Genomic DNA, 23,292 nt, shown 5'->3' with positions numbered 1-23,292 from the left:
GAAAAGTTTTCGTGAGTTTTCATTTTGCATTAATTGATTTGTATGAAATTTGTGAATATTTTCTTCGAAATATGACTATTAAAATAGCATCAGAAATCAAAGTGCCTTAACAGACCCGATTGTTAAGTCACTTTTGGTCTATTATGGACATGATAAAGCATTGAAATTTTGATAGCACGGCTGCCAAAAAGTGCCTATTCAAAAAATATTCAATAGTGAAAATAGTGAAAAATTTTCAAAAAAATTGGTTTACTGGAGCAATTTTCAATTTTACAGAGTTGGTGTCTTCGGCAAGATAGTGTATTCCAGTAGTACCTACAAACTTGTAGAACATATTACGTTGAAATTTTACGATATAATCATGGAAAAGTTCAAAAAACTGATTTTGAGGTTGTTTTTTAAACTTTCATATTTTCTCCCAAAAAATGAAGTCCAAACTATATGGTGTCTTCAGCAAAGATACTTGAAATTACTTGTTCCACAACTTTGCTAAAGACATCTACCCTCTAAAAAATTATTTTGAAAAAATATTTTTTTGCTCGGGTTTACCCTACAGTTTTACCATACAGTGAATATGCATAAAAATAGAGAAAATTTTTCTGAGCATATCTTCCAAAGACACCTATATGCTAAAATGTCATCTAACGGCTCTTAGAGGTTTTGATCGTCTTTTTTCAGAATGATCCCACTGTGCGCTGCGTCCTTCACCTCAAAAACCGCTCTGCACTCCTCGTCAAACCAATCGTTTCGTCGGCTGCTTTCCACGTTCCCGAATGGTGCTCTCAGCTGCGTCGTTGATGGCTGCTTTTACTGTTCTTCGGCAGTCCTCTAGAGGGGCCACATCGAGCTCGCCCTCGTATGGCAACGCTGCCTCGAGATTCGCGCATGCTTAGGCGATATCCAGTTGCTTCAGTCGCTCAAGGTTGTACCGTGGCGGTCGCCGGTACCGTATATTGTTGATCAGGGAGAGTTTTGGGCGCAGTTTAACCATCACCAGGTAGTGATCAGAGTCGATATTAGCGCCACGATATGTCCTGACGTCGATAATGTCGGAGAAGTGCCGTCCATCAATCAGAACGTGGTCGATTTGCGATTCCGTTTGATGTGGTGATCGATATGGAAGGCAGTGCTGGAAGAAGGTGCTACGAATGGCCATGTTCTTGAGGCGACAAAATCGATGAAACGTGGATCATTTTCGTTCGTCAGCTGGTGAGCGCTGAACTTTCCATTCGTCGGTCTGAATACCTCCTCCTGGCCTACCTGAGCGTTTAGGTCTTCTATAAACTTCGGGATAAAATCCAAGAAGAACTTCAGGAGCAATTCTGCAAAAAAAAACTTCTGGGGAAAACCTCAACAGGAACACTGGAAGATATCTCGGAAATAAATTTCATAGAAGCACGGCGTGGATCTCCGAAAGGCTTTGTGGGGCGGACTAACCTTTTGTGATGGTTAGAGCGCATGCCTTTCACGCCAAGGACCTGGAATCAAACTACCATCCCGGCAAGCTTGCCAAATGTGAGCTCTCCTTCAGAAGGGAAGTAATTCCCAGAATGTCTCACAGAATTCCCGAGTGAAACTGTGGGAAAAATCTTAGTACATAATATCCCACAAAAACCTCTGAGAAACATCTCGGAGGTAAATTCTGTTGAAATTCCTGAGAGAACCTCTGGAAGAAATCCCGAGAGGAGCTAATGTAGAAAAGCTGGAAAAATTCTTCAATTAATAGACATTTTTTTTTTATTTGAGGCTTTAAATTTATTAATTTTAATTCCTTCGCCTCCAAAATAGACATTTAAGTTTAGAAAATCATGAATAGATTGCATAAATTCCTGCAAAACATCTTAAAAGAAACGCGGGAGAACGACGGGAGAAATTCACAGGAGAAGTGAAGGAATTGTTGATCTAGGAGAAATTGTACTAAAGTGTTCTTTTTGAAGCCTGCACAGTGTTACCGATCCAATGATTCGATTCTGTTTGTCTTGCCTCAAACCCCCAAACTCTATTACCGAACCAGGAAATGGAACACAATGTAAGAGAAGTGAAACTCAATTTCAATTAGTCCACTTCGATTGGCTGTCGGTTCGAGTCGAATGGAATCAACAATCGAACTGTGAGGGAAAAAGGGTTATTGAATTCTTCGCGTGATGGTACGAAAGAGGAAAAAAAACAAATAGTCGGTCAAGATCCGAGTGGGAAAATTGATACCTACCCACGAATTGACGTTCTCTGTTTGCTTAGGAACACATGGATGTGGCAGTTGATTTGTGCTGCGAAAATGAAGGAATCCTTGAATCGATTGAAATCTTTGTTGAAGGTTCCGTCAATATTTACCCAAAGAATTTTATTTAAAGTTTATTTCGATTGCATTATTGGAAACCTGTGTAATGTGTAGCAAACAATCGCCCACCAACAAAAGCTCCCAATTAAAGGGAGAAATTGAAAACAGAATCCGGTGTAACAGTTTTCGCTGACTCAAGGGCATCCCCAATGAGTTCTGGCTTTCCGACTTTTCGAGTGGCTATTATTATTGCTTCGCCTCGTTCTGCAATCGGGTGTTCCCTGCCATCAGGGATCCCATCCACAGCGGAAACATTGCCCGATGGCATCGGGGTTGCGGTTTGGTCCACTAGTTGGTACACAAGTGGAGTGGGGGTCCTCGGGGTGAGTGGTGCAAGCAAACAGTAAAAATCAACATCAACCCGAGTGAATGTGAGCAACGGGGCGAATAATTGGGCTGCCCTTTTTCCATCATTGTGTTGGCAGCAGCGAGTCATCGTCACGTGGTTTTGGGAAATTGAAAAGAAAAGTAATAACGGGGCGCGCCATATTGCACTTGAAGAGAGGGCCCAGCTGCAGCTTGAGGACCACCCCCCGCTGCACTGGCTGTTGAGTGTGGTTTTTCATCAAGAGATGAAGAGCGCTAAGCCGCATCGCACAAGAGGACAATGCAAACAGAGCAATGCAACAGCACTGAAGCACATGGTAAATGAAAATTATGTCTCTCCATTGTTTGGTTGGCAAATGGATGAAGTTTCTGCTCGTGTCAGTGAATGTTGTCGGAAATGACAGCTTAATGTTACATTAAAGTTCTAGGTTTTGATGTTACGATTTTTCTTTTTATGTTAGTGAAGTTGCAGATCATCAAGCGTGCTACACTGTTACATCGTTCTTGAAGTGTGGAACTTTAACTTCACGAGATGTTGAGACTTATCAACCTCAGAACAAAGGACACACGTAAGATGTGCTAATATGTGTGATGATAATGTACGAAATCACACCTTCCGAGAATCGACACAGACACCTTTTAGCAATTGTTCTATATGAATCCATGGAGGAAGGATTCCAAAGGATTATGTACGCTTCGTTGGGCTAAATACGAATAAATTTTTCACATTGCGGAAGTTGAACGGTGGACAACACATCAGAGAAATGAAGCAGAGAGGTGTCAAAGCTCAACGACACCCACCTTACATTACAACCCAAGCTGTCTGAAAGCCAATGATGGAGAGTAACTATGTAGTAACCGGCACGATAAGCTAACATGTCTCCATCGTACAATGGTATACAGTAGATATACGTGCTTTAGTCCACTCCAGTCTGCGATAACCACATCAGCGCAAACGACCAAGCCTGGCTGAAGTAGTGGTCCTCATGATGCCTTCACATATCCATCCACACAATGAATAGATTATCGTGTTATCGGTTGGAATGCTGGCCAACACCGTAGGTGGAATGGATCAATTACACTAATTGAATTAGCATGAATATGACGCAGAAGTAGTGACACTTTATGATACCTATCTGTTCAAGCTTAAACGAAGTGAGAATAAATGTTTCTTCGTTAGCAATTCGTATTAAAATTCTTCAGAATGAACAATTTGAATTTTCTCTAATAAACTTAGTTTTTCTTCAACATTTGCTGCTGACATGTTTTTTATATCTGGTTAAATTTCTGTCAAAAATTGCAGGAATATCGACGAAATTTCTAAAAAGATTCTCTCTTGGGTTGCTTTGAAGGTTATTTTAAACTTCTCGTGGCCGTGCGGTTAGCATCGCCAAGCGTATAAACGTACCATGCCATGGGGTGAGGGTTCGATTCCCGCTCCAAGTGATGAAACTTTTCGCAAGAAATGTTTCATCCTCGTATCCACTGGTGCTTGTAATGTGTGTCGTGTCCGTTGTCTAGTGTTAAGTTTCGTTCAGTCTATACAGTCTCTGGCTGAATACGGTGTCCGTGCCTTTTTTCAATTACTAGGAACTTTCTTAAAATAAAACTTTAACTATTATTTATAAGGTTATGATATTTATATATTAGTTTTCCGGGGAAATTTTTCGGCTGCGCAATCACCAAACGCAATGAAACGATTATGACACATTCTACCGTGACGTTACAACATTGTGACGCCTTTCTTGTCAGTTATAGTGAAAAATATGACCAAAAAAGCGTCAAAATGTTGTAACGTCACGGTAGAATTAGTCTTATACTTCGTTCTGTAGCCGACGTTTTGGTTTTTATTACACCTTCTTCAGTAGTACTCCCTAATAAATGAAACATGTTTGAAATTCTTCTAGATTTGTTTTTTTTATTTGTTAAATCCACTTAAATTAGGACGCGGTATATCTTCCGAAAGTTGTTAGAAATCGGAAACTAAGGGAATGCAAGAAGAATAATAGTGCCTTGTGATTAGTTGGGGAGTGCGCTTATTTTTTGACCTGCCGGTGGGATTCTGAGAAACCTGAATTATGGGATTCAAATGTTACTCTAGGTAGGGCGTTCTGAGGGGAATTTTGACTAATATTTCGGGAGACATACCGCTGAGGTTCTGGGAGGACTTCCAATGGGGTTGCAATTAGTACACTGGAAGGATCAAAGTGTGAAATTTCAGAAAAAAAATCCTGAAGGAATCATGGTAAGAACTCCGGGAGGAATCCTAATGGAACATCTGGAGAAATCCCAGAAATAGCTCAGAAAATGTAATTCTCAAATGGCGAAATCTTGGAAGGAACTTCTTGAAAATACATGGAAGGAAATCCTTGAGGAATCTCAGAGGAACTTCTAATGGAATCCTTGAAGAAACTTCAAGAAGAATCTCTAAAGGAATTCCTACAAGAATCTTAAAAATCATTCCAGGAGGATTTCCGAAAGTCCCCGGAGGAATTCTTAGAGAAATCGAAGATGTAATCTCTGAAGGAAGGAGTTTCTAGAGGAATTTCTGAAAGAACTCTTAGTGGAATGCCAGGAGTCCTTTGTGGGCTTCGTGACCGTGTGGTTAGCGGCAGCAGTCGTCTAGGCGTATCATAAGCCTCGGAGTGTGGGTTCGATTCTCGCTCCAGTCGGTGGAAACTTTTCGTTAAACAAAAAATTCATCATTGGGCCACTGGGTGTTCTGTGTGTTGTCCGTTGTCTAGTGTAAGTAATGTGTTCAGTCTGTGCAGCCTGTGGCTGAAGGCGGTGTGAATTGTCTGTCCTTTTGTCTTTCTTTGTCTTTATGAATCTAAGAAGATTTCTTTAACTCCTAGAAGAATCACAGAGAGAACCTGGAGGAATCCTTAACAAGCTCCAGTTAGAATCTAAGTAAGAGCTCCCTGAGATGACCTCCTGAGGTGGAATCCCAGAATCCCAGCAAAAATGTTGAACCAATAATTGGGTTTTTAAATTTTGAAAAATGTATTGGATTTTAAGTTTTATACGAAAAAACACCTTTTACTGAGCCACTATGATTTTTTTTTCAGATTTTTAGAACTTTATTTTGGCACCTAAAATCAATTCCAAAGAGATTTCTTGAAATCAGCTTTTGACAGCTGGGCAACTGCTTGACAGCTCCACCCAGTACCAAATTCGACGAGGGGTGATTCGACAAATCGCTCCCATATATATTAGAGTGGGTCATCGTTTATATGAAAAAAATAAAAATTCAATGGTATCCCTTCAGATTAAAGCTTTTTTGATCCCATATCAGGACCCAAATAAGTGTGCAAAATTTGAGCACGATCGGTTATGCCTACGTTTTGCGCATCGCGTTTAAAGTTTGTATGGGATTTTACATGGGAAAACACACTTTTTTACATTTCTCTCATGACAAGCTCAAATTTTTCTAAAACCATGTAACCAATGAAGTGAAAACATAGCCTAGGGTGTCCTGAAAAACTTTGTCGAAGACCGCAAAGTTATCTGATGTTCATGAAAAAAGTTATAGCGTTGGAATTGCTTGCCGAAACAGCATGATTTTGTTGCTATTGTTATTCCTTTACATGTTAAAACATAAACACATGCATGCAGTTCGTTGGTTATAACTATTTTTACAAGCATCGGATCGCTTTGCGGTCTTCAACAAAGTTTTTCAGAACATCGTAGGCTACCATTTTACAGTATCGGTTGAAAAGTTTCAGACAAACTTTTTCAACTTATAACAAAAATGCAAAAAAGTGTGTTTTCCCATACAAATTTCAATTGCAATGCGCAAAGTGTAGACGCAACCGATCGTGCTCAAATTTTGCACAGATACTCAGGACCCGAAACGGAACCAAAAAAGCCTTGATCTGAGAAAACGGTTCCGATGACCCACACTAATATATATATACTTCAAATTGATTTTTTAATAGGTTCCCGGGCACCGAAATTCATGAAAATTTAGGTTTTGGCTCAGTTTGACATGCAGATTCAGAATGTGGAATTATCTCAAGATCGCTGAAGAAGCCAATTGTTTCCGGGGTTTCTCTAGAAGTTCCTTGTGTGATTCCCCCAAGAATTCTTCCTGGTTATTTTTCAAATTCCTCAAGGTTCTCCTTCTGAAGTTCTTCCTGGATAATATTCAGAGTTACTCAAATGGTTACTCCTAGCATTCTTCCAGGAGCTTCTTCTGAGATTCCTTAAGAGGTGCCATCTGTGATACCTGCAGACATGTCTAATGCGACTCCTCCGCTCGGAGATTCCTCCTGGAATTCCTTCCGTATTTTCTTTATAAATTCATTACAAAGTACCTCCAGGATTTTCTTCTAGGTCTCCTCAGGCAGCTGCTTCCGAGATTCTTCCTGGCGTTTGTTCAGAATCCCTTAGGGATTCCTTGCACGATGTATCTAGGAATTTATTCTGGAATGCCTCCAGGAATCCCGGAAACCCTTCAAGAATAATATACGAGGTTTCTGCCGAGATTACTCTAAAAAACCCTAATTAATCCACCTAGCGGTGATGGTGCCTTTCTCGTGCTTTAAAATATCCTTTCAACAAAACTCGAGCGACATGTTGATGACATTGACATAAATACAAAATGAAAACTGCTTGCTAAATCTACTCAATATGGATACATTTTATATTAGCATAACATCCAATATTCAGAAAATATAAGACAACGATCCAAAACTCAAACCAAACAAGTGTCATGAAGCCGCAAAATTTTGAAACGTCATTTTAGATTTTCCGGTCATCATTTTATGACTCCAGATATCTACCCCAACTAAACTAACCGCCATCTTGAACATTGAGACACCATCTTGGATGTTCTGGTATTAATTTTTGGACTCTACATCTAAAATTACATAAAACAGTCGCCGTATTGAATTTTGGCATGTCGTTTATGATTTTCTGGTTACCAGTTTTGGACGAAGACCGTCATTCTTCCCCATTCAAACTATAGTCATATTGCCGACCTTGTGAAACAGCGCACAGCTTGGGTTTTCTGATTACAAATTATGAATTCTGGACATATTTTCATACAAAATATGCCCATAATGCAAGAATTAAAAATCCTATAAAATAGGCACTAACTTGAATACTGGGCCTGTTACGCACAACGGCGTATTTTAAATTTCTCTCCGGTTCTTACTTGTGCACCCCTGATCAATGATTTCATACAACTAGATCAGGACAATATATTATAAATCTAGTGCGGAGGTGATTGTTACTCCGAGTGGAAGCAATTTTCTTCCCCGTAGGCTATCACCGAACTTGTAAGTAGATCAAGTATTGTGAACCATATGAAATAATAAACACATATTTTAGCTTTTTAGCTGATCAAACACAAATTCTGATTGTGTTCTGCTGTAAGAGTCGGATTAATATCGAGAATGTCCACCTCCCGCAACAGGGCCATTATCTTGGACTTTGGACCGCTATTTTGGATACTCTGGTGGACTCCAATCAAATTTCCCATACCAAATACACTTATTTTACATAGTTTCAGAGCTCAAAATTCCTTAAAACAGCCATCATCTTCTGTTTACGCGATCAAATTCTTATTTTTCCATTCAACGTTGACCAATCCTGCTATAACTTTACACCTTAGGAATCTGAAATGGTAGGATTTGATGAGATCGCTTTAGTTTTGTCTATATTTTGTTCTCATATATGAGAACTTAGACCTATTCGTCGCTGTTGTTCATACCTAATGTTTATCAGGCCATTAAACAAAGCCACGATTTAATTTTTCACATGAACGTTGGTTCTGCTACACAACAGCTAGTCTCTAATGTGATCTAAGGCTATTTTCTTGCTAACCGTTCATTAGATTATTAAAAAATCTGCGATCTGATGTGTCGTATATATGGGTTTGGTTCATTTTTATACTTGGTAATTTCCAGTGGGATAGCCGGATCTGATTCCATGACTCATGGAGCATGACACTCCCGGTTTTCCCAATTATGGTCTGAGAATATTTTATTGCTATTTATTCACCTTTACCTAATCACCGCGATTTGATATAGGGTATCGCGCAACTTGGGCGGTAGCTTCTATATTCGTCTGTTTTCCACTAGAGCTCAGTCAATTTTAAACCAATTGACTTGAAATGTTGTACACGGGTAGATACTATACCTATCTCACCACATTCCAAAAGTTGTGTTAATTGGTTCAAATTTGACTGAGTTATATCGGAAAACAGACGAAAATAGAAGCCACCGCCCAAGTGGCGCGATTCCCTATCGCATGAATGGGTTTGCTTCACTTTGACTTCTAAGCACTTTCGAAGCCACAGCTGAACCCGCAACACTACCGGGAATCTAATGTGGTCTGACCCTATTTTTCCATCAGGTTGTCGATAAGTCGTGATCAGTCTTCGTTCTACTGCTCGTGTTGTGTGTAGGTAAGAGGTAACGATAGCGCACGAATGTAACAAAGCCGACTGACACCCGACTGCGGCAACGAAATGAAGGTAGTAAAAAGTGTCGAATGTTTACAAGACTGGTCGTGATTCGATGTACCGCATCCATGGGTTTGGTTAAATTTTACATTTTACTACCCGGATCTGATTCCGGGTAACTACCGGCTGAACCAAATATGGTCTAACATTATTGTCTTGTTAACTGCTCATCGGTTAACCAAAAACGCTGCAAATTGAAGGTGTCACATGCAGGGTTTGACAATTTCGACGGGACTCTCTGAACCAATTCCGGACCACTACCAGTGACGTAAGGCTATTTTCTAGCTAACTGTTCATCAGGTTATCGCAAAAGCCACGATTTGATGTGTCACATGCCTGGATTTGGTTCACTTTTACATTTGGCCTCTTCCGGCCACTCAAAACCGATTCCGAAACACTTGCTGGCCGTTCATTAGGAAATCTAAAAAGCCGCTATTTGATGTAACGCATGTACGGGTTTGTTTCTCTTTCAGATTTAACCACTTCGGCGGGAACCCCGGAACGGGTTCCGTAACACTACTGGTTCAGATATGATCTGAGATGGTTTTCCTGCTCATTGTCCATCAGGTCATCGAAAATGCCGTGGTTTGATGTGCCGCATGCATGGGTTTGGTTCAATTGTATATTTGGTCACTTCCAGCGGGACGCCTAGAACCGGTTTCGGAACACTACCGGTTCAGATATGGTCTGAGACTATTTTCCTGCTTACCGCTCATCAGGTTATCGAAAATGCCGTGGTTTAATGTGTCTCATGCATGGGTTTGGTTCACTTTGATATTTGCCACTTCCGGCGGGACACCCGGAACCGGTTCCGAAACACTACCGGTTCAGATATGGTCTTAAACTATTTTTCTGCTTACCGCTCATCAGGTTATCGAAAATGCCGTGGTTTGATGTGTCGCATGCATAGGTTTCATGCATTTTCATATCTGGTCCCTTCCTGGGGTACCGTTCCGGAACACCTAAATGGCCATATCTCCGGAACGGCTGAACCGATCCGAACCATTTTCAATAGGAAACAATGGGACCAGATTCCACGTCGAATGAACCGTCGGTCATTGAAATCGGATGAGGTTTACTGCCAAAAATTGATGTGAGTTTTTTTGTACACACACATACACACACACACATACACACACACAGACATCACCTCAATTCGTCGAGCTGAGTCGATTAGTATATGGTCGGGGTTCTGCTTAACCGAACTAAAGACCATTTTTTGAAAAATTGAGTTTTGTTAATCATTAATTGAAGAAAATGATGAGGAAGATCATGTAAAAATCCAGTAATTATGACAGCTCTTCGTGGAGTAAATTCAAAATTTCTGTTAGGCGGAACATACAAAACATCATTTTGCATCCAACCAGAGTGAACTGTAAACCATTCGATAGAATCAGCGAAATATTTTAGTTTTGGTCCAGGTGATGAACATTTCAAGTTCTCCTCATCGCCGTCAGATTTCTAACTTCTAACCGACTCATAGAAACAATCTGTAAGAGAAATGAACACGTTATTAGAGATATGGGTGTGGGAAGAATTAATTATGTTTCGATGGCGCTGATTGCCATTTTTCCAAATCACATTCAGCCAGACCGAACCAAGTCCACAGCATTTTAGAATCAATTTATTCTCAACAATACAAAAACCAACTGGTTTTTAATACCAGCGTTATGTCAATACACCTCATACTGGTAATTTAACACAGAAGCCGTCATTGAACAACAAGCCTAATTAGATTAATAAAGCTTGAAAAAAATCAATCACTTGGTTCGCTTTGGCTGATCGAAAAATAGCGTTTTCACATAAACCATCCTTGAGAAGATTGTTTAGAACTTGATTCAGACTTAACGACTGACCTTCAGCAAGGCAATATGACCTAGAGGTAACGCGCTTGGTTATCACTCAGATTCAAGTTCGAATCTCTTTCATATTTTGAAAACTTTTTTGTACTTAGTGCACTTTGGCAGAACATTTTCATGGTTTTCTTCGACTAACATAAATTTGAAGTACACAAATTGCTCCACATTCACATCTCAGAACCTCAGGGTATGCAAGGACATCGTTTGACATAATCACTCTTGCTCTGTGCCTCAACATGCACCACTTATGAAGAAAAAGCATGGGTGGGAAAATCTGAGCTGGGAAGGCTTCCGCCGTTCATAGTTCAAACTATTTTGAGACCTTCGTGCTACCATACTATACGCGTCCTTTTTGATTCATGTAAAGGATTGTGAGTGATATCGATTTCAATTTGATAAACGATGAAAAATCGAGATTTTTTTCACTGTCCAACTGGTTTTACCGGAAACAAAAAAAAAAACACATTCAGCCAAACTGAACTATAAACCATTTTCTAATGTTTTTGATCAGCCAGAGTGAACTGAGTGCAAAGTACCAAGAAATAAAATGTAATTATATCAATGATTTCAAATAATTTACATGTATTCTTAATTTCTGATGGTTAATGAAGGCTTGTAAGTTACATGTGTGCGGAAAAGTTTCAAATAATCTCCGCTGTTGTTTATTTGTGAGTGGTTGAACTTTAAGTCTAATTATCTCGGAATTATCTTTTTGGCGCTTAGTTCGGTTTAGCAGAACCCCGGCCATATAAGACTTGACCCTTCCGGAGGCTCTATCAAATTTTCGTTGTTGGAGTGAACATATAGCCTTTCGGTACACCTTGGTGTACGAGAAAGGCAAAAATGTTCAACAATTCCATTAGGAGTTTTTTTGGATTCCTCGATGAATTCCTTCTAGGATTTTTCAAGGAGCTCTTCCCAGTATTCCGTTATCCAAGGATTACACATGCAGAGATTTCTCCAGGAGCTCTTTCTTGGATTTTTTCAGATGTTTCTTTTAGGATTCCTCTAGGTTTTTTTTGTAATTGACCAAGAGTTCCTTCTGTGAAACCTGTATAAATTCCTCCTGACATTCCTCTAGAAATTCCTTATTGAATAGTGCTAAATTGAATCATATAGATCCAGCCGCAAAATGCCCGTCTTCGAAGCGATCTAGCAGGAGTGTACATAATCCTTCTGAGATAGGAGTGCCGATGAATCTATCAGGATCTTCGCAATGTACATGGCCTGTGCGATATGAAGCCTCGTTTCTAATCCAGGTTAAGGACTGTTTGCAGTTCAGAAAGAATGTTATGGCCTATTTTGATGCATGTGATAAAGGTTCCCGCAAAAAATCGAAGAAACATAAGACCAGCCATCAAGATTCTTCTTTTGCTTGATCAACCGTAGGTGCAACCAGTGGAGATTATCAGGGTGCCCAGATGCTTACCAAGACGAAGATTATTACCTAGTAAATCACCCATCGTTCTGGTTGTCGTTAAAGAATGGGAAGTAGATGTACCTAATACTGAACAGATAAATAGAATATGCACCAAAGAGTTTCGAAGTTAAAAAACAGCATGCTTACAAATAAATCTTCTATGTTAGAATATGAAGTTAGTTTCATTAAAACAAAATCACCATGAAACATCGTTCCTTCGAGAGATTTTCCAGGAGTCTTCTCTAGCAGTTCGTCTGGGGTTCCTCCTTTTAAGAATTTTTCTTTCAGGAATTCCTCCAGAAGTTCCTTCTAAATTCCTGCCTTCTGAGAATTTCTTCTTCTATGATTCCTCCAGAAGTTCCCTTTTTTTCTTTTTTTTCAGGAGTTCCTTCTAAGGTTTCCCCATGAGTTTATTCGTGAGTTCTTCCAGAAGTTCATTCAGGGTTTTATTCTAAGATGCCACCAGGAGTTTTTTTTTTCGGACATCCCACCTGAAATTTCAAATGAGATTTTATCCGGGATTATTCCAGAAGTTCCTCCAAGGGTATCTTCGAGGATTTATTCAGATATTCATTCCGAGATCTCCCAGTAATTCCGGGAATTCTGCAGGAGTTCTATCTCAAACTTCTCCTGGAGTACCTTCTGGGATTACTCCTTTAGATATTGTTCCTAGATATTTTTCAGGATTTAACCTGGAATTCTTCCAGAAGTTCTTTCCTAGAAGCCATTACAGAATTCCTTCAGAGATTCCTTTGGTGATTATTCTAAGAATTCCGTTCCGAAATTACTTTATGGGTTCCTTAAGATATTCATTTCTTTGCGAGTTTTCCCGAGACTGCTCCATTGCCTTTTGGTGTTTCTTTTTTGCTGGGAAGGAACTATTGGAGTAAACCCAAAAGGAAACCCTTGCAGAAATTCCATACAGACTGCAGGAGAGTAACAATCCAAGATAACTTTCCAACCCTTCACGCAAGCAATAACACTTTCCCGCGACAACCAAGAAAATGGTATCGCTATCCCACCAATACGATGTTTCCGTACTCAGCATAACAAGCCTAGGACAAGGCGAAACTGGATCCATATCCACACTTTTTGGTTTTGGATTTTTAATAAAATAACGAAGCAATATTTTCAAAATCGGTTTTCGTACACATGTAGAGTATGGATCAAGGTATCTCCTGATTTTTTCCCTGGTGAAAAATGTTATTCGTTTTTGCAGAAACCATTTTTAAACAAAATTTCACAAAAAAAATGGTTTCTGCAAAAACGAAAACCATTTTCCACCAGGAAAAAAATCAGGAGATACCTTGAGCCATACTCTACATTTGTACGAAAACCGATTTTGAAAATATTGCTTCGATATTTTATAAAAAAAATCAAAAACCAAAAAAATGAAAAAATGCTTCCAGTTTCGCCTTAAGATTAACAACATGTCTCTCAATACAGCAGCATAGTTTTATGCGGGTCAAGAAAAAAAGGAGACCATATCAGTCCCCTGGCGACAACTATGAAGTCGCAGAGGTGATCTCGATCATTAGTAGCAACTGGCGTCACACAAACACTCCTACCCTTCATCGATTGATTACTCGACTACACAGATCGAAAAAAGAGTGTAAACTTCTGTGACATATGAAGCACATGACTGGAACGTGGGATATCACAGAAGTTTACATGTCATTTCATGTAAATGCCACCAAATGTCATGTAAACTTCCATAATGCATAGATAGTGTAGAATTAGCATAAGTTAAAATACACATAAAATACACATAAATACAAACAAAAAAAAAAAAATGCATAGATCATGTAATTCAGCATGACTCAGAATGATTACATGACAAATAATACACATTTCCATGACAGAAACCATCATAAACATGAAATTTACAAATCTAAAATGAAGTTTATGTGACGTCTAAACCTTAATATTTTCATCTGTGCGGGGTACGGTAATTTATGCTCATGATCGTACTCATAACTTCAAATACTAAATTACAATAATTTTTTTAAGTACAAAAATCCCTGTTTGCACTGATAACATTATATGAAAGATACATGTTGTACATGGCAGTTCAATATTGGTTTAATATTTTATTTTAAAGATTGTAAAATTCAGTTATTTTTTTGTACCTTCTTCTTCCATGACATTGACTATGAACGCCAGACGGCATACGGAGTTTTATTGTCCTGGTTTTTATTCCGCCAAAGAGCACCTTTTTCTGCTACCCCGTCGTCCAGCTTCCATTGCCGAGCATTGAAAACCACCTCACATTTTCTCCTCGGTCAACGTGGAATAGAGAATGTTAGACACTGCAATACGACCAACTTGACGACGACAATAATGGTGGCGAAAACCAAGTGAGAGAAAAGCAGGAAAAATTACACTCGTACAGATTGGATTACATTTAAAAGTCGATTTTCACTCTGCGATCGATCGATTCCTGCCTTGTTTACATTCAGCAACGAATGGGCGAGTATAGGGGGCGATAGGGATCGCAACTAACTGGGTAAATATCCCCATCGCCATTTCAGAAGGGAGGACAATCGGCGAAGGACCGCAAGATGGCACAAGAATGGGTGAGGAATTGGTCGATTGGAAGCAAAATGATATTATGGCAGTAAAAGCTATTAGTAGCTCTCGTTCGAATGTTGGTTGGTTGGAGTGAAAGAATTTTCCTGAGCGGTTTCATCCTTTGTTGATGGTGGGGATTCTTTTTTCGATGCGGCATCGCGCAGGGAACTTGAAATGTGCCTTTGGACTAGTACTATTTAGTACCTGCATTGGGAATAAGGAAGTATTAAGGATGGGATTTTTTAATTAAATTTATCTTTCTTCTCCTTTTCCGCTTTGTTTCAGCAGCTATGAATGTCTGACGGTCAGTAACGCGAAGCAAAGTAAGAGTCTGGGCGATCTGCTAGATATGGTAAGTGTGGATTGTGATTTGAATTATTAAAATGTTCTTTGTGGTTTGGATGCAGGGGATGGGATAGATACCGTTTTGTTGGCATACAAGTCCAAAAAACGAAACTTCTTTGTTGCAGACATATTTTAGCATAGTACCTTTACTATACTTTAACGAATCCCACAGTTTTACAATGCTGTTTTTTCTTCACAAAGATTTTTTTATAATTTTCATATTATTGCCATAAACATGGATATTGGCATATCATTTTAGCTGTTATTTCTTTATTTTGAGCGATAGATTTTTATTAATTTATAGGAATTGGTAAAAAAAAGTTTTTTTAATCGTTTTGTTACACTCCACCAGAATTTTTCATTATCTATCCTTGTAGGGTTTGTGTTCCATCAGTAATCTCACGCTCCCAATTTCATCCTATTCGAAAACAAGCGATTACGGCACCGATTGATTCCGTTCTTTTTGTTTTCATGCGTGCTCACTTCTAACAAAAAATACAAAAATAAGAAACAAAACAAACAGTGCTTCATTCCTTTGTTTTTCGTAGGATGAAAATGGGAGCCACATGCTTAATAAGGGAACCAATACCCTATGTGAATAATTTCCACCACCTTACCACTAATTGCATCTGACGCATTTCCTTTTCTTATTTTCACATTAAATTCACGGCCACCGATCGTACAAAAACACATCGACCAAACACCAGGAAACATCGGACGGTGGTGGCAACGAAGCGGTCGCCCTGAAAAAAGCCCTCGAGTGGGAACTGTCGCTGGATTCGAGAGATTTACGATCACACGCCTGGTACCACGGTCCTATACCCCGACAACGGGCCGAAGAAATCGTCCAACGGGATGGGGACTTTCTGGTGCGGGACTGCGTCTCCCAGCCGGGCAACTACGTGCTTACCTGCAGAACCAAGGGCCCGACGCTGCACTTCGTCATCAATAAGGTGAGTTAAAAGAGTGACACAAATTTTATGGGAAATCGAAGGTAAAAGAATCTTAATCCTTATCCTTCATTGATGCCTTTGTGGTTGAGGCTGAAAAACCATATCACAATTGTTTCCGGACAGATTTCCCAAATTTTTGAATCTGTTGTAGTTTCTATTATCTGTAAAAAAATATTTTTACACATGGTTTCATGGGGTTGTTTTTTTTTCGGGGTATGGTAGGGTAATTCACTAACTGTTGAACACTACCCAAATGTTGAGCAGTTTCTGAAAATTTTATTAGAAATCTTACCTAAGTAATTTTTGTTCAACGTAAACGTATGATGTTGGATCTTTATCATCTGGTTCTCTCGGAGAAGTGACTTGATTTCAATTGTATCATATCTTGGTTTGTGATTTTTCAATTTATCAATGAAACAAAGTTATTTTAGAATATTGCGCCTATTTTTATTACATCCTTCTGGATTAGCTTCAGAAATTTTGTTCAAAAGTTTCTTCTGTGATCCCTCTAGAAGTTCTTCTAGGCATTTTTCCTACAATTTCTTCTGGTATCAGAATAGTGTTTTTCCAGGAATTGCTTCTGGGATTGCCTCAGGTATCTCTGGTAGTCGTTCAGAAGATCCTTCTGAAATACTTCATGTCTTTCTTTCTGGGGTTTCTACTGAATTTGCTAACATTGCTCCCGGAGTTTCTTCTGTTATTTTTTCCAAAATTCCTTCTGGAAGTCCTGCAAACGATCTGTCTGAAACTCACCAAGGAGTTCAACTAGACTTCTGGTACACTTCCTGGAATTCTTTCTGGGGTTATTTTAAGAATTCCTTCCGAAAAACCTCCAGATATTTCTTCTTTTCTTCTGCAAAAGGCCCCCCTCCAAGTATTTAAGGCTCAATTGAGAATGGCAAATGTTTCAGAACTAAAAAAGCACTTTTTCCCAAAATGATCCACAAGTTGAAGAAAATAAGAATGTCCGATTGTTTATTTAGTCAATTATGAGAATCGGACACGGTGGTTTTGTTCGCTCTTTCTTCATTCTGGAGAAAAGAGCTTTTTTCAGCTTTGGAGAATATGCGATTCTCATTTGAGCCTTAAAGCGTTTCTTCTGGAATCCCTCAAAGAGTTTATTCGGGGAGAATCCTTCCACCAGTCTTCCTGATCTTAGTTCTGATTATTTGTATGGGACTCCTCCCATACAATATTTTGTATGGGACTCCTCCAAAAAGTTCCTCTCTCTGTATTTTTCAAGGATATCGTTTTGAGTTTGCCGCTGGATTTTCTTAGTTATCGAACCTTATTCTGGAATTCCTACAAAAGATCCTAAGTTTGTTCTTTCTGTAGATCTTTCTCAAAGTCCACGTTAGGAAATCCTGCTAGGTGAATCAGCCAATAGGAGCCGTTGGCTCGAACCACGGCGCATGCGCCATGCGGCACGGCAGTCAGGTGATAGGGCGCATGGAATGCGCTAGGTAAGCACGTTTAGTTCATAAAAGCGAACCAGCAGCGTGGTTCGCTCTCTTTCTTGATCCAGAATTCCGTGTAGGTAGTCGTTAAGTAAAGTACGTACAATAAATTGTGTAGAAGTGTAGTTTTTAAAAAGTGATTCGTTACAAAGAAATCCCTAACTGGTGTCAGAAGTGGGATACGCGAGTGATTGGTGTTTAGAAAAGAGATATCGACGACAGCTCCAGCATCAACGCAGAGGTCGGACCGCAGAAGGAACCGCTCAACGCAGAAGGCAACCGGACGACGAACGATATCCGCCAGATCGCAACCCACGGATGATCTTCATCATCACGTAAGTTCTACCCTACTTTCTACTTCTTTTACAAGTGATTGTGTGAATTTAGTGCGGTGATTATTGCGCGCTTCAGTGTATAAGATGGCTCCCGCGACACGAACTGAAGAGATTGAGCAGCTCAAGACTATGGTCGAAGAGCTTAAGTTGCAACTCGCAACACAAAACGAAAACGATCGCGATTCTGAATTGGACGAGCTTCGGTCTGAATTGACCGAACTACGTGGCCAAATAGCGGTCGGAAATAAACAGGGCGGAGATGCGTTCAAGCTCCCCGATCCCTTCAAATTCTTGTCCGAATTCTCGGGCAATAAGAAAGAGCTCGCAGCTTGGCTCGAGGAGGTCGATGACCTCTATAATGACTTTAAAGTCAAGAATCAAAGTGGGGGGTACTCCATTTCCAGCCTTTACCTAAGGGCTATAAAAAACAAAATCAAAGGGGAAGCACGCACACTTCTGTGTGCTAGTGGCAACCCCAGCACAATTGACGGTATCAAAAAGATACTCGTTGAACATTATGGTGACGAGCAAGACTTCACCACAAACCTATCGACTCTATTCCGCTTGCGGAAAGCTGATAGAACACACCTCCGATTCTTTAATGAGATGAAGGAAACAAGCATCAGATTGAAAGCAAACCTTCAATCAAAACCGCTCACCGGCCTCGAGATAATTGAAATTATCACGGTGACAAAATACCTGGATAACATCCAGGAACCATTGGGCTCCATTATCAGGAACTCGAAACCGCGAAATTTAGAGGAAGCATACCAAGCGGTATTGCTCAACCAAAATGCGGAGATGCGTGTCAAGCCCCAATATTCCAACCAAACTTATATGGGCAAACATAAATCATTTAAGCCACATGGTGCAAACTCGAGCAGTCAGCAACATGTGCAACCCAACACCTCGCAACCTAATCCGAATAAACATTCGGCGTATAAAAAACCTGCCTTCCAGCCAAAGCCACGTGCTGAGGCCCACAATAACGAGGTGGAGGAGGTAAACGAACCAGAGCCTCCGGTAGAAGTTCCTACGGAGAATGATGACCTTGATTATTCTGACGAAGAACTAAATTTTCAGACTGCAAGGGGACCGAAGAACAAAACGTAAATTTCATTCCGTACGTACGCTTCCCAACAACGAAAGGAACCCTAAATTTCTTAGTTGATACGGGAGCCAACAAATCGTACATCAATCCAGAGCATGTTAAAAAGGCGAAAACAGTCACCAACCCGTCTATGGTGACGAACAAAAATGGCAAATTTTTTATTGATAAAGTGGTTCACGCGAACCTTTTCTCTGATTGTTTTCCAGAAAAATTGCCATACTATGTTTTTAAGTTCCATAAGTTCTTTGATGGACTTATTGGATACGAAAATTTATCCAAAATGAAAGCGGTAGTGGACACTAAACGCCATCATTTGGTAATCGGAAACAAATCGTACCAGTTCTCAAGATATTACCCTTCCTCAGTAAACTTTCACATTCAAGAGAACTCTATCGCCCCTATTTGTACTACAAGCAACGGTACATTTTTGATTAATGAGGAGATAAATCTTTCTCCTCAAGTTACTCTGAAACCTGGTCTGTATTCTGCTGAAGGTAACAGAGCCATGGTTCACCTTTCAAGCAGGTCCCAATCAGTCCCACAAAGGATTGATCCATTTTGCAATGATGCTTTCGTAGTGACAAACGAGAAACCACCAAAACTTAACTTCCCTAGCGAGCATCTGAACAATGAAGAGAAAACTCGTTTGATTCAGACTCTACGTCCTTTTAGGGATGTATTTTTTCAAGAGGGTAGAAAATTGACATTTACCCATCAAGTGAAACACAAAATTACTACTTCTGATGAAGCCCCTATTCATCAGAAGACATACAAGTATCCCTATCACCTACGACAGGTGGTAGCAGAGCAGATTCAAAAACTACTGGAAACAGGAATAGTTAGAGAATCTTGCTCGCCTTGGACATCACCCATTTGGGTGGTGCCCAAAAAGATGGACAATTCTGGGCAACGGAAGTACCGAATTGTTATTGATTACAGGAAGTTGAACGAAAAAACTCCGGCTGATAGATATCCAATTCCGGAAATAAGCGAAATTTTGGACCGACTTGGCAAAGCACAATACTTCACGGTGCTGGATCTCGCTAGCGGTTTTCACCAAATCGAGATCGATCCTGCCGATATTCCAAAAACGGCCTTTAATGTAGATGGAGGTAAATTCGAATTCGTTCGAATGCCCTTTGGGCTGAAAAATGCCCCCGCTACATTTCAACGCCTTATGGATTCAGTCCTCCGTAAACACCTGAATATTCGATGTTTCGTCTATATGGACGACATCATTATTTTCTCGAGCTCATTGGAAGAACATCTTCAAGACATCAAGAAAGTTCTTCAAACCTTACGAGAATCCAATCTTAAGGTACAAAGCGATAAATCGGAGTTTCTCCGAAAAGAAGTCGAATTCCTCGGACACCTTGTGACTACAGAAGGGGTCAAACCTAACCCGAAGAAAATCGAAGCCATCGTTAACTGGCCTCTCCCAAAGAGCCCTAAAGAATTAAAATCATTCTTAGGAACGATAAGCTATTACAGGCGATTCATTCCTCGTTTTGCTCACATAGCAAAACCTATGACCTCCAAGCTCAGAGGTAAAACCAAGGTAGTGGAAATTGACGATGTGTACAAAAAAGCGTTTGACGAATTAAAGAAGATAATGACGTCAGAACTTTTGTTAGCATATCCCGATTTCGACCAACCTTTTATATTGACGACAGATGCCTCCAACGTTGCCATTGGAGGAGTGTTGTCACAGAGTATTGAAGGGAAAGAGAAGCCAATTGCTTATCTTTCTCGGACTTTGTCAAAAGCGGAAGAGAAATATTCCGCCACGGCAAAAGAACTACTCGCTATATACTTTGCTGCTAAAACGTTTCGCCCATATTTGTATGGTAGGACGTTTATTATATACACTGACCACGAACCATTGACCAAGGAACTGAAACTTACAGACGCTACCGGTCGAGTCACCAGACAGCGACTGTACTTAGAGCAATTCGATTTTAAACTGATCTACAAGCAGGGAAAACAAAACGTCGTAGCCGATGGCATATCGAGGATCCCTCGTGTTGAACTGAACATTCAAACTGTTCTTGAAAACGAAGTTTTCGATATCCACCCAGCTTACGATCCGGAAATTATTAATCAATTCAAATTGCAGGTTATCCTCAGGGTCAGTGATGACAATAGGAAGAGCCCTTATATTAATGCTACTATATTTCCAGGATACACGAGGCACATATACCACCGGAAAGAATATACCGAGGAGGATCTCTTGAAGATCCTGAAGGACTGCTTGGTCCCAGGCACCAATAATGGGATATTCGCCCCTGTGGACATTGTCTTGTCCTGTAAACGGATCATCGCAAGCAATTTCAACCCTGGCATGAAAATCCACTTCTCAAATCTGAGACTTCCGGATATCATTTACGAGAAAGAACAAATTGACTTTATCAAAAAATGTCATAGTTTCAACCATCGGAGTTGGAAGACTACATACGAAGAAGTCAAGAAGTCAGTGTTCTTCCCCGGAATGATCACTAAAATTAAAAACTTTGTGAAAGCTTGCGGAGATTGCAAATTTTCTAAATACGAGCGAAAACCGTTTAAAATCGAGATATCACGACGGAGTCTCGTCGACTCATTCTCCAAATTCGCTCAAATTTATAAAATTTCCAACGAGACGTCAGAGGAGTTGACCGAAACTCTCACCGAGTATTTCAAGACATTTGGCATTCCAAAACTGATCACATGTGATCAGGCAACCTCGTTCAGAAGTCAAGATTTTAGAACATTCCTGGAAACACACGGTGTTGCCATTCACTATGCTAGTAGTAGCAACAGTAACGGCATAATCGAGAGGTTCCATAACACGTTACTTGAAATGTACATGGCAAATAGGAAGAAAGTTGATGAGCTTACACTCTATCAGGGACTCTCTCTGATCACTGCCATATACAATGATAGTAAACATTCCGCAACTCTGCTTACTCCCCGCCAAATAATATTCGGCAACGCGACCTCTCTAGATTTACACGACATAAATCTCACAAAACAACGAATAATCATGACGGCTAGGGACAATATTGCCCAAGAAGTTAGGAGACACAACACAAAGCAAGTTATAGGATCCAAAGAGTATGAGAACATTAGGACTCAGGAAGTCTTAGTTAAAACAAAAGCTAAGCCGTCACCATACCGCGACAGATACAGGAAAATAGAAATTCAGGAACAAAACGAAAAGACTATTACGGACACAATGAACATCAAAATACATAAAAAACATGTCAAAAAACCACCGTAATTATGAGAGCTCACTCTCTCTCTTTGATTTCAGATTATGTATCTTGATACAAACGACTTGGACCGACATACGAGTACACGACCTAGACCGTAACCCTATAGCCATCATACCTCTAGGAGAAGCCAGACTGAGCAACAGTTATCTACGAATAGTTCACCCCATAAACTTAGGACAACTAGCAAACTACATTGCAGAAATTGACGACGTGGCGCAGAATGCTATCAACAAAGACAAACCGCTAAGTAATATTCTGAAAATTAAGCTTCATAGATTGCGTTCCATCATATCAAGGGTTAGGCCTGCGAACAGGAATAGACGTTGGGAGACTTTAGGAAAAGCATGGAAATATATTTCGGGAAGCCCAGACGCGGAGGATTTGAAGATTATAAACGCAACAACGAATGCCCTTATCGATCAAAATGACAGGCAGATTAGAATCAATATAGCAATCGAAGATAGACTCAAAAACATTACAGAAAAACTTAATTCTTTGATTAAATATCAGGACAACATTACAACAGAGACGTTAGATGGATTCGACTCAATAAATATCATTTTCAACCTAGATGAACTAATTAATCAGCTAGAAATCATAGAAGAGGCAATCACCCTAGCCAGGAGAAACATTCCCAGCAGCCGCATCATCAGCTCTCGTGAGCTAATAACCGCGAGGCAATTTCTTTCCCATGACGGCCTCGAACAAAACAACATGGACAGTATATTGGACATCGCCAGCGTGTATGTAATCTACAGCAAAGACATGATTATTTACACCCTCAAAATCCCAAGGATCAAAAACGTTATCTACAGACTGAACTTCATTGAACCAGTAGTACAGAATAACACGA

At 40.0% G+C, this 23,292-nt stretch overlaps 1 protein-coding gene across 11 annotated transcripts in view; it reads left to right on the top strand.

Annotated features, from left to right (window-relative positions):
• The window catches only part of LOC109420651 (breast cancer anti-estrogen resistance protein 3 homolog), a 161,617-nt gene that overhangs the window by 101,258 nt on the left and 37,067 nt on the right, over positions 1 to 23,292 (top strand). For 8 of the 11 annotated variants that reach the window (XM_029852958.2, XM_029852955.2, XM_029852957.2 and 5 more), the window contains 2 exons: positions 15,270 to 15,336; positions 16,037 to 16,282. In XM_029852958.2, the coding sequence (XP_029708818.1) occupies positions 15,270 to 15,336; positions 16,037 to 16,282 (313 nt within the window). The remainder of the gene's footprint in view (positions 1 to 15,269; positions 15,337 to 16,036; positions 16,283 to 23,292) is intronic. The other 3 variants (XM_029852952.2, XM_062850215.1, XM_029852960.2) reach the window with 1 other exon arrangement.

Source organism: Aedes albopictus, chromosome 2 (assembly GCF_035046485.1).
Source record: "Aedes albopictus strain Foshan chromosome 2, AalbF5, whole genome shotgun sequence".
In the NCBI taxonomy this organism is placed as follows: Eukaryota; Metazoa; Arthropoda; class Insecta; order Diptera; family Culicidae; genus Aedes; species Aedes albopictus.
Note: the sequence above shows the minus strand (reverse complement) of the source record. Positions and strands in the feature narration are given on the sequence as shown.